Below are 16,674 nucleotides of genomic sequence, written 5' to 3' on the forward strand. Positions count from 1 at the left end.
GTTATTCCGCCTGCTTGACATTTGATCTCTCCATAGACTAGACGGTGCAGTTTGTACGTCTGTTTCGATCATCACACCAGTGTTGACCTAATGGCTTTCAATACCCACTCAGTAATGAGACTGAAAGTTAGAGATTCTCTGGTACTTTTGTATGCTTTTTAGCCGGTAGTTCTGAAAGTAGTGCTCATGAGCCCAAAAATGAAGAGTGAAAAATACTTTATTAGTTGACAAAGTTCCAGAGCATGCCTTTAAATCTATCTCCCATTAGAGATTTTGAGTGGGTGGGCTAACAACAAAATTGGTGCTTGAAAGTATCAATTCTACAGTCTCTGATCACTGTTATTTGGATGCAAGGTGATTTATAGATCAGCCAGTCTGCCTCTAGTACTTTTAAACACTGCCATTGTTTCAGTTGGATTGGTGTGTCTTGTTATCCCCTAACCTGAAACGGCTACACAAGAGATGTGTTCAGACAAGAATTAGGGGGGAACGCTGAGTTCAACTATTTCATTTGACTTGTTTTGATTTAAGAGACTACTTGCAACCAATGATGTTTATTAACCCATTTATTGCAACCTGTGGAACTACTAACAGCAAGAAAATCAGTTCATTGATGGCAGTCATTCACTCACGTGACTGGCAGTGATACTGATCAAATATATTTACAGGTTGTTATGGCTGCCTAAGGTGAGAAGGGCAGTGGGGATCTATATGCTGGTGTCTGGGTTTGAACCTGGGTTCAACAAGACTGTTGGCCAATAAAAAAACATTTGAAAATGAAGCTGATTATCTTGATGCCTTCTGAGTTTAGACCTGACCTCTTCAAGTTAATGGTTGGGCGTCACACTGCAGGCCTCCTCTCCACATTGACCCGTGATAGGCTGCATAAATTGACTGAATCCCGGTCAATGCACCAATGTGACTATCTAGGTTTGAACTCTGTACACCACAATACTGTTATCCCACTGATATAAAGCCTAGACATTGCTTTGGGCCGCGGAGCTAACGCAAGCATTTAGGTGTCACTAGTAAGATCACTCATCATGCCAGTGTGGTTGACTGAACCACCTCCATTACATAGGTAGTCAAAACTGGCTCAAAATTGTGCTGACTTGAATTGTTGAGAGGCTGAGGGTTAGTGAGTGTAGAAGTCACGTCAGTAGGCCTACCCTACTATCAGATGCTGATATACAGGGATATATCTGGAGTGTAAGAGTGCGCTCAGCGCGTTCGTAAATTCAGGGTGTTGTCAGATTGTCCGTTGGTAAATTCAGAGAGTACACTGGACGCTCTGTCGGAGGAGTAGGGTTGATCCGAGCGTTCTGACCTGAACGGCAGTCAAGCACCCAAGCTAACTGGCTAATTAACGTTGGCTAGCTACTTCCAGACACTAGCCCTAGCAGAGCTGGTTAGGCTATTTTCATGTTATCCAGAGCTTTGGTGACTGTAACTGTGCTGCTGTCAACAATTTATTATGCTTTTTTTTGCCGACGTTTACTGACACCGGCCATATTCAACGGGTGTTGAGCGTTTTAACATTCATCAGTTACTCTGCCCTTTGGCACACTCAAACGAGGGTGCTCTTAATCGGAGTAGATAGCCAGGGCGAATTTATGACATTTTATAACAGTGATGGGGCCATAATGTGTTTCGAACAATGACCGATTAATTGCAATTGAGACCAGAGAGTGGGATAACATTTATATTTCAGAAGATGAGGAATAATGTTTTAGTGTTCTATTTCATGTATCTGCACTCTCTCTGTTCTCTTTATAAGGGAAAGGAATTGTTGCGCGAATAAAATCCGCGCGGTGACAGCTGGGAACGTCCACAATCATTCCACAGAGTTTCTAAACCCAGAGGCGCAACATCGAGAGACTTTCGGGAACGCTTGCGTTACAGACCAAACAGAGCAGGTCGGGGTTGAGGGTTTGAGAAGTCAATGAGAGAAGGGAACAATTCTTCCTCAGTTGTTAATTTTCTCGAAATCTAAAAGCACAACTTCGATTCGAGCCAATGTCTTAAGTAGTTAAACATGTTATTACTCCAACCGTGTGAAAGTGTCAAACTGACACGTTTTAATTTTCGTAAAGAATTACTTTATATCGAAGGAGTGCCTTTGATTGCACATGCGCAGTTTAACAAGAGACGACCGTTAGACCCGATGAAGTGTTTCTACGCATGAGCTTAGCTAGCCAACGTCGCCATGACATCGCCTACAAGCGTGATCGGGGATTTCTATTGGAGAAGCAGTTTTAGCCCATCTTTCATACTGTACGGTCTGTTTTATACTGGAAGAATAGGCAGAGCACGAAGTCTGCTAGCTCCTACAGACAATTGACCGTGATTTAAAGACCTAATCAGTGCTTGTCCAATTTAGCAGGTAAGGATGCTGCTTTATGTTATTCCTCCGTAAATTGTTTTAGGTGCATAATAGTCCATGTCATAATGCGCCGCCGACCTCATTGCATGAAGGAATCGTTCAGAAATGATCGTTATGATTGCTGGCTTGATGTCAAATTGTATTAGTTAGACATTATTCATTATTGGAATAGTGTTATGCATTTAAGTATGTTAAAACGACTCAACCCAAATGTGTAGTTATTTATTTTCGCAGACTAGTGTGCAACACTACAAGGGAGGGGTATGCATTAAAATACAGGAATGTCGAAACACAGAGGGAGGGGATCGAGCTGACTAGCTAAATCGTTAGTTGTTGTTAACCAACCCATACTCTTCCTGTCAAAACAGGGTGTTGTATGTGTACATTACGGAAACCGTTTACGTTACCGTTTAAGAACCAAAGAGTAAAGCGAGAGTTTCTATTGGACAAATTCAGGTTTCAAATTCCGTTTCGTTCGCTTCCTTTTAATTAAGGTTTTGCAACAGAATCTGCGTAATGAATACGCCACAGCTAACGTTAGCGATGTCATTGTTTCCAGCTAGCTACCTAGCATAGGCTAGATTGGGAGTCGGCCGACTCCCAATCTCATTATCATCGGTTTGTGAAGATTAGCGGTGCTTCGCTAGCTAGCTAGCCATGATAGCTTGATGGAACATTGTCTAGCTCAAACGGTGTGTATGACTGGATACCGGTAGGCGCAAGACGCCGGCGTATATTTGCCATAATTTTCTAATTACTAAAGCAGAAAATACGTTTTAATTTTTTTTATCCTTGACCAGAACACACCGCAGACAGACTGCGCCTAAACTCCTTCTCCCTAATATGTCTGAACGCACGTCTACCCCGAGTGTGTTGGAGAATATTGTGTAACATACTAAAATCCCTCATTCACAGGGTCTGATATCTATGCTGAAAAGTGAAACAATGTGTTATTGCTAATGGTCTCTTGAATAATAGAACGCGCTTGAAACCTGCAGTTTTAGAAAAACTATATTTATTTTCCCTGGACAGGCTAGTTTCCAGGTGCTCATCACTTGGAGGACTTCCAACCGTCCGTAGCTGCAGTGCGCAATTAGAAGATTTCTTCCTACTTTCCATGTGCACTTTAAGCACTGTTTCCTAACTGTCCATATAAGCAACACAAATTGACTCGCCCTGCTTTAACCGCAGCAGGTCTAGGTTGAGTCATTGCACGGAAGTAAAATAAAAGTTGGTCTCTGGGTCCACCAGCCCTTGAAGAGCCTATTTTACAAGCACAGGCCTAGCCCATACATTTAGGTCAAGGGTTTGCACTGATACCAAATTTGACAAAATAAGATTACTTTATTATGCCCATGGGGAAAGTTCGGTTGCGGTTCTGCATACATAACCAGGGGCGAAAATCTGATATCAACTTTGGAGGGGACAATTACATAAAATTTTCTCAAGAGCAATTCCTGAGGGGGACACCAAAAGTAGTGCTGTAACACATAGCCTACATTGTAATATGGTAAATGTATATTGAGGAACCAAAGAAATAAGGTGTTTGCCGTACTCCTAACTACCGGTACCCAAAACTACACAACTAATCACAACAGCAATACCATTGCCTTTAACAAATCTTAGTTCAGTCACCAGTTTAAGTTGAGAGTGGGGGTATCCATGGCATTTTCCAATTATGTTCCTATTTTACAAGTCAAAAAAATTGAGAACCTTTCATAATGTTGCCAAACAAAGACTCAACAAACTTACCTGAGACTCCCTGTCTCTGCCAGTCTGTCCCTGCATATCTGTCCCCAACTCTGCTGTCTGTGTGCCATCTGTTGCCTGCTCTGCCCAATGACATCATTGTGAAACATTTCCATTAGAATTTCATTTCTTTCTTATGAACATTTTATCAACTAGTCTTTGAGATATTAGGCTACTAGGGTTTTTACTTTGCGTTTTGGTGTACTGAAAAATACTCTGATGTCCGTCTTTTATTTTTCTGCCATTTTTCTACCTGGCGGCTGGCTGGCTGGCTGGCTACACACACACACAGTGTGTAGGTTATTTACTGTAGGAGATGGGCTTCTATCATCTTATCTTTTATCATTCTATTTGTGCTTCGATCTAAAAGGTAGCTAGCAAATGTGAAACAGATTAAAATGACAAGAGTTGACAGCTGTATGAGTTCACCATTTACACAACATATGCTGCAACCTTTTGTAATTTTAATAGTTTGTTTCATATTGGCTGGCTTCCAACAATAGCTGAATTTGCAAAGCTAGTGAGCACCAATTCCGTTTCAGTGGTGTTTGCTATAATCTTTGCTACCCGGGTTAAATAAAATAAATAAATAAAAGTTCCCTTGCGACAATTTTGCTTTTGCAACGAGACCATTAAATATATTTAAGACAATGGTAGAAGAGAGTGTAGTTCTGTTCAGTTTGGACTTCAGTTTATCGCTAACCTTATCACAGGGACTTTGAAGCACTAACTTACATCATCTGCATGCTGATCTTGGAATAAATTGACGATAGCAAAGATTCCATCTTTGACGAGGCCACATAAATGGAATAGGTACTAGCTAGCTTAATAGTTAATATTTGCGCGCTAGCTCTGCATATTCAGCTAGTGTGTGCGCGATTGACTGGATTAACCTCACGTCAGTTACGTTCGTTGAGTGCCTTTCAGACAGTAGATACGACCCCTCTGTTAGCTTGCCAACTAAGGAACTGGCAGTGGATCAAACCATTGTGAGGCAAAGGGTGGGGGGGGTTGCAATCTTTTGAAACTTAAAAACGCGCTATTAAGTGTCTATAATCAGCACAATTGCTTTCATTGCGTATTATTAATATTATTTAAATTACATAGTTATGTTTCAGTGATATATTGGGGGGGACAAATCATATTTTTCCCAGGATGGGGGGGTCGTGTCCCCCTCGGGATTTCCGCCCCTGTACATAACACATTCAAAGATGGACAAATAATATACAGTGCATTCAGAAAGTATTCAGACCCCTTGACTTTCCACATTTACGTTACAGCATTCTAAAATTGATTAAATTGTGTTTTTCCTCAATCTACACACAATACCCCATAATGACGAAGCAAAAACAAGTTTTTAGAAATGTTTGCAAATGTATAAAAAAATGTTTTTACATTTTACCTAAGTATTCAGAACCTTTACTCAGTACTTTGTTGAAGCGATTACAGCCTTGCGTCTTCTTGGGTATGACGCTACAAGCTTGGCACACCTGTATTTGTCAACACCTATTTTCTCCCATTCTTCTCTGCAGATCCTCTCAAGATCTGTCAGGTTGGATGGGGAGCATCACTACACAGCTATTTTCATGTCTCCAGAAATGTTTTATCGGGTTCGGGCTCTGGCTGGGCCACTCCACGACATTCAGAGACTTGTCCCGAAGCCACTGAGTATAGGGTCGTTGTCCTGTTGGAAGCTGAACCTTCACCCCAGTCTGAGGTCCTGAGTGCTCTGGAGCAGGTTTTCATCAAGGATCTCTCTGCACTCTGCTCCGTTCATCTTTCCCTCGATCCTGACTAGTCTCCCAGTCCCTGCAGCTGAAAAACATCCCCACAACATGTTGCTGCCTCCAACATGCTTCACCGTAGGGATGGTGCCAGGTTTCCTCCAGATGTGACGCTTGGCATTTAGGCCAAAGAGTTCAATCTTGGTTTCATCAGACCAGAGAATCATGTTTCTTATGGTCTGGAAATATTTAATGTGCTTTTTGGCATACTCCAAGTGGGTGGTTATGTGCCTTTTTACTGAGGAGTGGTTTCCATCTGGCCACTCTACCATAAATGCCTGGTTGGTGGAGTGCTGCAGAGATGGTTATCCTTCTGGAAGGTTCTCCCAGCTCCACAGAGGAGCTCTGTCAGTAACCATCGGGTTCTTGGTCAGTTCCCTGACCAAGGCCCTTCTCCCCAGATTGCTCAGTTTGGCTGGGCGGCCAGCTCTAGGAAGAGTCTTGGTGGTTCCAAACTTATTCCATTTAAGAATGATGGGAGGCCACTGTGTTCTTGGGGACTTCAATTCAAGTTAAATAAAAATGCTGCAGACATTTTTTGGTACCCTTCTCCAGATCTGTGCCTCGACACAATCCTGTCTCGGCGCTCTACATGCACTGTCAACTGTGGGACCTTATATAGACAGGTGGGTGCCTTTCCAAATCATGTCCAATCCATTGAATTTACCACAGGTGGACTCCAATCAAGTTTTAGAAACATCTCAAGGAAGATCAATGGAAACAGGATGCACCTGAGCTCAATTTGTAGTCTCATAGCAAAGGGTCTGAATACTTACACTACTGTTCAAAAGTTTGGTGTCACTTAGCTTTTCTCTCAAAATCACAGAAATGTCTAGTTTTTTGTCCATTTAAAATGACATGAAATTGATTAGAAATACAGTGTAGACATATTTTTTATGGATTATCTACATAGGTGTACAGAGGCCTATTATCAGCAACCCTCACTCCTGTGTTCCAATGGCACGTTGTGTCAGCTAATCCAAGTTTATCATTTTAAAAGGCTAATTGATCATTAGAAAACCTTTTTATTTTATTGTTAGCACAGCTGGAAACTGTTCTGATTAAAGAAGCAATAAAACTGGCCTTTAGACTAGTTGAGTATCTGGCGCATCAGCATTTGTGGGTTTGATTACAGGCTCAAAATGGCCAGAAACTGACGTGTTTCAGAAGAAAGTTCTTTGTTTCTAGCCATTTTGAACCTGTAATCAAACCCACAAATGCTGATGCTCCAGATACTCAACGAGCCTAAAGAAGGCCAGTTTTTTTTATTGCTTCTTTAATCAGAACAACAGTTTCCAGCTGTGCTAACATAATTGCAAAAGGGTTTTCTAATGATCAATTAGCCTTTTTAAAATGATAAACTTGGATTAGCTGACACAACGTGCCCTTGGAACACAGGAGTGAGGGTTGCTGATAATAGGCCTCTGTACACCTATGTAGATAATCCATAAAAAATCTGCCATTTCCAGCTATAATAGTCATTTACAACATTAACAATGTCTACACTGTATTTCTGATCAATTTAATGTTATTTTAATGGACAAAAGTTGCTTTTCTTTCAAAAAACAGCCATTTCTAAGTGACCCTAAACTTTTGACCGGTAGTGTATATAAATAAGGTATTTCAGTTTTTATTTTTAAATGTGCAAACATTTCTGAAAAACTGTTTTCACTTTTTCATTATGGAGTATTGCGTGTAAATTGATGAGGGTGGGAAAAAAACCATTTGAATCTATTTTAGAATAAGGCTGTAACATAACAAAAGGGGTCAGAATACTTTCCGAATGCACTGTATACAGTCAGTTAATACAGAAAATGCAGTTCATGAGTGATCATCTGTACACTATACAGAACACAAATGTTTATCTCTAACCAAATCAAGAGCCAATGAATAATTTGGTAGCGTTTTGCATACCCTGCCCAATGTCACAAGCAATGCTTTGCTCTGGGAAAGTGAACGGTGAGGGTATTATCCCAGGAGAATAGAGCGACATGGATCCATTGTCATTAATGGGATGAAGACTGTGTTTCCACTCAGCTGACAGTACCTGAGACAGTCACTCCGATGAACAGGGTATCCGGTTTCTATTACACAATGTCAGCCTATAGGGTGTGTCTGCACTCCTGCAAGGGCATTTCACAACAGTAGAGAAGCTCTATCAACACTTATCACTTCCCACTTTGTCAACACAGAGGACTGTTGAGTATAGATTTAGCTGTATTCAATTAGCCTAGACATGGTTCAGGTATATATAGAGTACACAGAAGAAAAATATAAATGCAACATGTAAAGTGTTGGTCCCATGTTTCATGAGCTGAAATAAAAGATCCAAGAAATGTTCCATATGTACAAAAAGCTGATTTCTCTCAAATATTGTGCACAAATTTGTTTACATCCCTGTTAGTGAACATGTTTCCTTTGCCAAGATAATCCATCCACCTGACAGGTGACATATCAAGAAGCTGATTAAACAGCATGATCATTACACAGGTGCACCTTGTGCTGGGGACAATAAAAGGCCACTCTAAAATGTGCAGTTTTGTCACACAACACAATGCCACAGATGTCTCAAGTTTTGAGGGAGTGTACAATTCGCATACTGACTGTATGAATGTCCTCCAGTACTGTTGCCAGACAGGTTAGTGTTCATTTCTCTACCATAAGCCGCCTCCAACGTCGTTTCAGAGAAATTGAGAGTACGTTGAACCGGCCTCACAATCTCAGACCATGTGTATGAAGCCATCTGGGCAAGCGGTTTGCTGATTTCAACTTTGTGAACAGAGAGCCCCATGGGGGGGGGTTATGGTATAAGCTACAGACAATAAACACTATTTAATTTGGATGCACAGAGATAGTGACGAGAGCCTAAGGGCCATTGTCGTGCCATTCATCCGCTGCCATCACCTCATGTTTCAGCATGATAATGCACGGCCTGTGTTGCAAGGATCTATACAATTCCTGGAAGCTGAAAATGTCCCACTTCCATGGCCTCCGTACTCACCAGACATGTCACCCATTGAGCATGTTTGGGATGCTCGGGATCGACGTGTACGATAGCATGTTCCAGTTTCCCCCAATATCCAGCAACTTCGCACAGTCATTGAAGACGAGTGGGACAACAGGCCACAATGAAGGTTGCATAATGGGAATGACAGGGAGGGAAGGCCAGTATTATTCCCTGCATACCTGTACTCAGGAGGTCTTGTCCCCCAACCCCATTCCAGTCCTCATTATTTAACCACTAGTTTGGTTAAAGTTCGAACTTGTCTTCCCCCCTTTGGTTGTTCTCTATCCAGTTGTATCTATGGCCACGATCTCTGATTTTTATTGCCAAAAAAAGCAGAAGGCTGCCTTTTTTATTTTTTATAGACAATGTATGAGTAACGGAATGACAAAAGACAGACTAACATACCGAGACAAGTAGGCCTACTAATGCACAACTTAATGAACAACTTTAAATGCCGAAATGATTCAGACTTCTGCAGTCAAAACCACTTGCTGTCAACGACCGCTTGTGTGATGCTTTTATAGTAAACAAGCAGTGACCACTGAACCCATCAGCTGATGTGTCGTCTGTCCCCAGGAATGGCGGCGTTGGCAAGTCTGGTGCAGCGGCTGGAGGTGGCTGTGAGTCGTTTGGAGGCAGTGTCGGGCGGTGGAGGTGGCGGTGGCTCTGCTGGAGGCTCTGGAGGTAAACTTAGGATATTTCATATTGTAACCCTTTTCACGGAAACACGGATGCGAGAAATCATGGACTGAGACTGAATTGCGAGTCCAGGTCCTAATAATGCTAAAGAAACTTCCACTGTACCAGTTGTCATCGTTTGTTTTGTCTTTGATAATGGAGGTAAAATTAAAACATGACTCACAAGCAGAACAAACACATCGTCTAAACATTGGTATCTCTGCCCGTTGCCACCCATTCCTTGCAGCCTTGGCAGCTTACGTTGAGGCCTATGATGCCATCATCACGGGCTCTGTTGGCCAGTACATGACCCTCAGCCAGCAGATAGGGGGCGACGTCCAGAAGCATGTAAGTTGAATTGCACTAGAGGGAAAAGTTGGCGAGTAATGTTCCTCAGATCTCATGTCATGCTTATTGGTGGATGTGTATGATTCAGTTAACCAAACCTGGACCTTTTCTCATCCCTTTCTGTCTCTCCCCCTCTCAGGCGGACATGATGAAGCAGGCGTTCTCATGTCAGAGACAGCTCCTGGTCACCTCCTCCTGCTCCCAGAAGCCCTCTGATGTGAGTTGGTTCACCCATCAGCAATCACCTTGACCCTGGACATGACATAGTTTCCAACAGAATGTCATTATTTACATAAACTCAACAGTGTATTTACTGTAGTTGTCTCATTAACGGATATATTGGTATTGAATCAGCAGTGTAGCAATTGGGTCAACTGATTCCAATGACATGGTTTTCCTACATTCTCTTGCCACATGTATTATTCGAAGTAATTAATTCCCCGTTATTCCACCCTGGTTGGTGATTTATATTTTGTCGTCAGGTGTAAATACATTCCTTTATTTGCATCTCTAGGATGTTACGATTTAAGCCATGGTTATTATCCCTCTATAGGCATCCTTGACTGCTCTCCTGGACCCCGTCTCCAAAGTGATCCAGCAGGTGCAGACGTTCCGCGAGCAGAACCGCTCCTCGCCCCTCTTCAACCACCTCTCGGCCGTCAGCGAAAGTGTGCCTGCCCTCGGCTGGGTCGCCATGGTGAGTGGAGGACCTTGGCATTGTCACCAGGTGTGTGTGTGTGTGTGTGTGTGTGTGTGTGTGTGTGTGATTGCCGGAAACAAGCACCTCTTTCATTCTGTAGAAGTCTGAGACGGTTGTTTGGCAGTGAAATTGAAACAGTCCCTTTAGCAACAGTGCATCAGTGTTGAAACTCTGGAATTCTGATGATCATTTTGAGTAATGAATATGAATGAGAACTGCTGCATTTTAGTCTGATCAATCATGAACAAAGTTAAACCTAGACTTTGGTATGCCAGTGGATGCAATGCACGCATCTAAAAACCATTGTAAGCCATCGCACGAGCTGTGTCCACACAGGCTGTTTGAAGAGCAATAAATCTCCTGCGATGTTCTTGCTCTTCCAGGCTCCTAAGCCAGGTCCCTATGTGAAGGAGATGCAGGATGCTGCCCAGTTCTACACCAACCGTGTGCTCAAGGACTACAAGGAGAAGTAAGGACCATCTGCTGTTTGTTGTCCTTTTAACCTTTTTCTGACTGCCAAGTGGGTGGCAGGTAGCTTAGCGGTTAAGAGCGTTGGACCAGTAGGTGAAGAATCTGTCGCTGTGCCCTTGAGCAAGGCACTTAATCCTAATTGCGCCCGTAAGTCACTCTGGATAAGAGCGTCTGCTAAATTAAAACCAAAATAAGTTTTGGTTTTAATCTCATAGTTGAATACTGTATGTTTTCTTCATCCTTTTGGTCTCCCTCCTGTTGTGCGAAGCTAAATTGCCTTGTGTCCTACTCCTCAGGGACCAGAAGCATGTGGACTGGGTTAAGGCCTACCTGTCTATCTGGACTGAGCTGCAGAACTACATCAAACAGCACCACACTACCGGACTGGCCTGGAGCAAGAGCGTGAGTCATTTTACCCTACTCTCGCTCTCTCTTTACTTCTCATGTCACTACAGGAGGGATACACGTTATCGGCTGCTCATAAACAACAGACTTAGTGCCGGGGGTAGGGAAAGGTGATCCTAACCGTTACCATACGAGTGAAGTAATGACATGGGCGTGTTTATGAAGGCGGAACGGATCCAAATAGAAACCTTCTAATTCTGTTTATCTAACATATATGAAGATCTGTCACGCGGAGTATGGAATTGTCAGACTGGGCTCTGTTTGACTTGTCTGTCGGCACAGTTCTCTGTTTGTGTGATAGAGAGGGCGGATGGTAAAATCACCAATGTGTTGGTTTCTTGTCAGCCGTTCCATTCTGCACAGTTCCAAACATTGCACCTTATTGAATTAGACCCAGTTGTTAAGAGCAGGAAATGACCATGTCTAGGCGTGTGTATAACCAATGTGCTGTCTTTTTTTTGGTCCATCCCAGGGTCCAGTAGCCTCGGCCTCTGCAGCTCCCCCTGCCGGTGGCGCTCCTCCTCCTCCCCCCGGCCCTCCTCCCCCTCCCATGGACTTCAGCGGGTCGTCTGGCGGTGGTGGAGACCAGGGGCCCGACACCCGTAACGCCCTCTTCGCCTCCCTCAACAAGGGAGCTGACATCACCAAGGGTACATGTCGAATAATGCATCAGCAAAAGTTCTCAAGAATCAGACGCTCAATTGATTAAGAAGTACTTTGAAACATACAGGGCTCACTTGAAAAAGATGTCGATCTCAATGTTACTTACTTGGTTAAATAAAGGATCAAGAAAATAATACAATGTGAGAAGCAAATGAACCCCAACTCCTTCATTCATTATACAGAGTCTTCCATTATGTAAAGGCATTTCTCCTTGTCTACGAGGACAGTAGCACCATGTCTCACCCATCTTACAGTATATTTGCGCTTACTGTACGTTACTCTGGATAATAGCGTCTGGTAAATGACAAAAAGTCAATATTTGTGTTCCCTTCTCCTTCCTACCTTTACTTTTTGTCCCTAGGCCTGAAGCACGTGCCCAAAGACCAAATGACTCACAAGAACCCCAACCTGAGGACCCAGACCGGTCCGGTGCACACAGGACCCAAGCACTTCAGCTCCCCCAAGACAGAGGCCACCGCCGCCCCCTCTCGCAAGCTGCCCCCCGTTCTGGAGCTTGACGGCAAAAAGTGGAAAGTGGTGAGATATTGGTCCTTGTCAAGTCGTTTACACTGGTATACAATAATTTAACTTGTATAGCGCTTTTCATTGCAGAAAAAAATCTCAAAGCACATAAAAAGCAAAACAAACAACATTTAAATTGATATGGTAGAGATGGAGATGGAGATTGAATGTCTATATTTGGTTTCAGATGTAAGGCTGGGAGTTGAGGCAGTTCGGATTAGAGAGACAGTGTAGCTTCAGTGACGGGGGTTTCGACCGTACAGCCAGGGTGAAACAAAGACAGTCTGACAAACTGGCCCAGAACGCTTCGTCAGTGCACCACATCTGCTTCTCTGACGGTCAGTTCCTCCTATGGGAAAAAGGTTCCTATGGGCAATGTTCTCTCTCTCCAGAGGCCCTTAACCTCTACGGGATCGATGTTCCTTCCCCCCGCACGGGACGGTTGAGCTACCGTAGGCTAATGTGATTAGCATGAGGTTGTAAGTAACAAAACAAAATGGCCCAGGACATAGACATATCTGATATGGGCAGAGAGCTTAAATTCTTGTTAATCTAACTGCACTGTCTAATTTACAGTAGCTATTACAGTGAAAAAATACCATGCTATTGTTTGAGGAGAGTGCACAATTATGAACTTGAAAATGTATTAATAAACCAATTAGGCACATTTGGGCAGTCTTGATACAACATTTTGAACAGGTATGCAATGGTTCATTGGATCAGTCTTAAACTTTGCACATACACTGCTGCCATCTAGTGGACAAAATCAAATGTGTGCCTTGGCTGGAATAATACATTATGGCCTTTCTCTTTCATTTCAAAGATGATGCTACAAAAAAATACAAAAGAACGGTTGATTTTTTTCTTTGTATTACCTTTTACCAGATCTATTGTGTTATATTCTACTACATTCCTTTCACGTTTCCATAAACTTCAAAGTGTTTCCTTTCAAATTGTACCAAGAATATGGATATCCTTGCTTCAGGTGTTGAGCTACAGGCAGTTAGATTTGGGTATGTCATTTTAGGCGAAAATTGGGGTCAGATCCTTAAATTAAAGTAACTGTCCAGTGAAAATCGCACTTTTAAAAGTTCATATTCTGTTAATTCAAACTCAAATAATGTTGTTGACTCATTCTATACTCGTATTTGTGGTCAAAGCATAAATTGGAGAAAAACACTTACAAAAATAAAAAACACAAAATGCATGCTATTTCCTCATGGAGGATGAGCTGGCCAATCAGCGGTGTATTCACGTTCATATTTTTAATGACCGTTTTAAGCCCACACCATTCTGTTGTTGGGGTACGCCCACAACATTCCAACACAGAGAAGCTGCTTTTTAACATGCATTAATTACCACTGTTTGGAAGGAAGACCTATGGTCATTTTTCATAGAAATCTGGAAACACTGGACAGTTACTGTAAGGATCTAGCTGTGTTTCCCAACACATGTAACGCAGCAGTGTTTCCAAACAGTGGTGTGCATGACTCCTTTTGGTGTGCAACCATAAATATTGGCTTTGTTTACTTGTTGCTTCATGGGAAAATGTTGAAGGCTTTATATGTACAAATATTTATAAACCACTTACTTGGTTTACCATGAAAGAATCTACTATATAAGCAGAGTTTCCACTACAGTGAACTCACGAAGGGAGCATTTCAGATACGTGGGCTGTTGGTTTGCCCCTGAGCTGAATGCACGGGTTTCGTCATGCACTGAGCACTACAGTCCCGAGCCATTGCATTTTCAGGAGTGGAGTGTATTTCCTCTCTAACCCCTAACCTCTTCCTCTGTGTAATGACAAATAGGAGAACCAAGAGGGTGTCCAGGGCATGGTGATCAGTGACACAGAGCTCAAGCAGGTGGTCTACGCCTTCAAGTGTAACAACAGCACCCTGCAGATCAAGGGCAAGATAAACTCCATCACTTTAGGTAAGGACGTACCCGTGTGTGGACACATTTTAAAGTCAAAGGTCAACGAAGGGCATTTGTTAATAGGGTTCCTCTCTTGTAGACAACTGTAAGAAACTGGGTCTGGTCTTTGACGACGTCGTGGGCATTGTAGAGGTTATCAACTGCAGGGACGTCAAGGTCCAGGTGTGTATTTCTAATCTCCATTAATGAGAAAATGGACACTGTGAAAGGAGCTGGTCATTCAGCCAATGAACATGGCGATATCACACAACTGTGACAACGGATCATATCAGCTTTTGTCCGATTGTCATTTACATATTAAAAGTCTCCAATTTGATTGTGGGTGTGACATTTGACAGATTACTTTGCATGTTTTCTAAACTTTTATGGCTGTTTTATCTCTGCACAGTACACAACAGATTTATTTAATCATAGTAGAATCACACTTAACCCTCTGGTGTGTTCAGGTCTTGGGCAAGGTTCCCACCATCTCCATCAACAAGACTGACGGTTGCCACGTGTACCTGAGCAAAGATTCGCTGGAGTGTGAGATCGTCAGCGCCAAGAGCTCAGAGATGAACGTGCTGGTACCTGGTAAAGACGGAGACTATGTAAGTACATCTATGGGGGAATCTTGTCTAATTGGCATTAAAGGCAATTATGGAACAACATGGTAATACATGTGATGTGGAAAAGTGATGATAAACTACCATTTCTCCTTTGTTTCTCAGACTGAGATCCCTGTTCCTGAGCAGTTCAAGACTGTCTGGGATGGAAAGAAGCTTGTCACCACTTGTACAGAGATCGCTGGATAGAGGCGCAGCACTCGAAACAGCCTCCCCTTTGCAAATGCCTACCTGACTGATCGACCGACCAGCTAACCAAACCACAAAGTAGACTGAGATCTCAACCGCACCCATATTTTTCCAATCTGCCAATCAAAGCTTTAGCGGTTTCTTCCTTCAGCCAATGAGAGGACTGCTTGCTTTATCTGGAGCATTCCTTCAGCCAATTGCAGGGAGCGGCTTGTTATTCGATTCGGTTATCCTCATGACCAGTGAGCGTATTCAAATGGGTTTGCCAACAACCAGGTTGATTTTTGATTTCCTGCTAATGATAAATGTAATAGCGAGCGCGAGGGAGCAAAGCTTTTATCACACCTGTGGTTAAACACTAAACATCAGCCAATGTTTCCTTAAACCAATCGTTAATTGGATTTCCCCTCTGGTCAGGGGGAGGCATGTGTTCAGGGGTCCAAGGTTTCAGTTCCATTTATGCAATTTAGCCGTGAAGCACATGTACAACCAACCCCTCTTTACAGTCGACAATGCTAACATTCATAGAGATTGACTAAATATAACATTTGTGTCATCACTCTTAAATAGGTAAAATAAGTTACGTGCAGGATCACTGTCTTTTTTTATCATAACACTGAAGCAAAATGGTGTTGAAAAAAATATTGAAAGATGAAATATAAAGAGAAAAAAATGTTAATTCCTTGCTCAACCTCCAAGACACATTCCCTTTAGCATTGAAAATGAACATTCCATATTATTCAGACAATATGGGGGCAAAGAGAGAATGATGTGGAAGTGTGACTTGACTTTGACACAAATTAGAAGTGGTTTTAGCGACAAGACGTCAAAATACTGTTTGATCATTAATGGTTAAGTTTGGGGTTGCCTTGATCTCGGAATGATTTTTGGATTATCTGCTGTAATGATCTGTATAAACATTGCTTTTTTTAATGCTAGTTGTCTTAACCCCACTGTCGCCATCAACCCACCTATCCACTCATCTGTCTCTACTACAACCTGTGGTTATCCTGTTCTTGTAGCTGTCATGCTCTGATGTGGAGTTTATTTCATTTGGGTCAAGAATCAAAATTTTGCTCATTAGTACTGGAGGAAGACATTAAACAAAAATTGCAATATATGTCAGTCTTGAGTCTGATTGTGTGATCAAAGAAACTTTATTGGCTGACCAGACAGTAAGAGCAGGACGAGCCCTTATGTTTTGTTCTATCTGGGAAGACGTGCTATTTTTC

At 42.5% G+C, this 16,674-nt stretch overlaps 1 protein-coding gene across 2 annotated transcripts; it reads left to right on the forward strand.

The window, feature by feature from the left end:
* Positions 1–1,389: 1,389 nt before the first annotated feature.
* Positions 1,390–16,562, forward strand: LOC106588477 (adenylyl cyclase-associated protein 1). 2 transcript variants are annotated; one of them, XM_082969961.1, is made up of 13 exons: positions 1,390–1,408; positions 9,500–9,607; positions 9,849–9,949; positions 10,089–10,166; positions 10,503–10,646; positions 11,033–11,118; positions 11,417–11,522; positions 11,998–12,175; positions 12,550–12,725; positions 14,522–14,645; positions 14,728–14,810; positions 15,095–15,238; positions 15,359–16,562. In XM_082969961.1, the coding sequence occupies exons 2-13, from the start codon at positions 9,502–9,504 to the stop codon at positions 15,440–15,442; spliced, it is 1,410 nt and encodes a 469-aa protein (XP_082826087.1). In that variant the 5' UTR covers positions 1,390–1,408; positions 9,500–9,501; the 3' UTR covers positions 15,443–16,562. The 2 variants fall into 2 exon arrangements, with proteins under 2 accessions (XP_082826087.1, XP_014033034.1); XM_014177559.3 differs by lacking the exon at positions 1,390–1,408 and adding an exon at positions 2,096–2,383.
* The last annotated feature ends 112 nt before the right edge of the window (positions 16,563–16,674 follow it).

This window comes from Salmo salar, chromosome 27 (genome assembly GCF_965601325.2).
Source record: "Salmo salar chromosome 27, fSalSal1, whole genome shotgun sequence".
In the NCBI taxonomy this organism is placed as follows: Eukaryota; Metazoa; Chordata; class Actinopteri; order Salmoniformes; family Salmonidae; genus Salmo; species Salmo salar.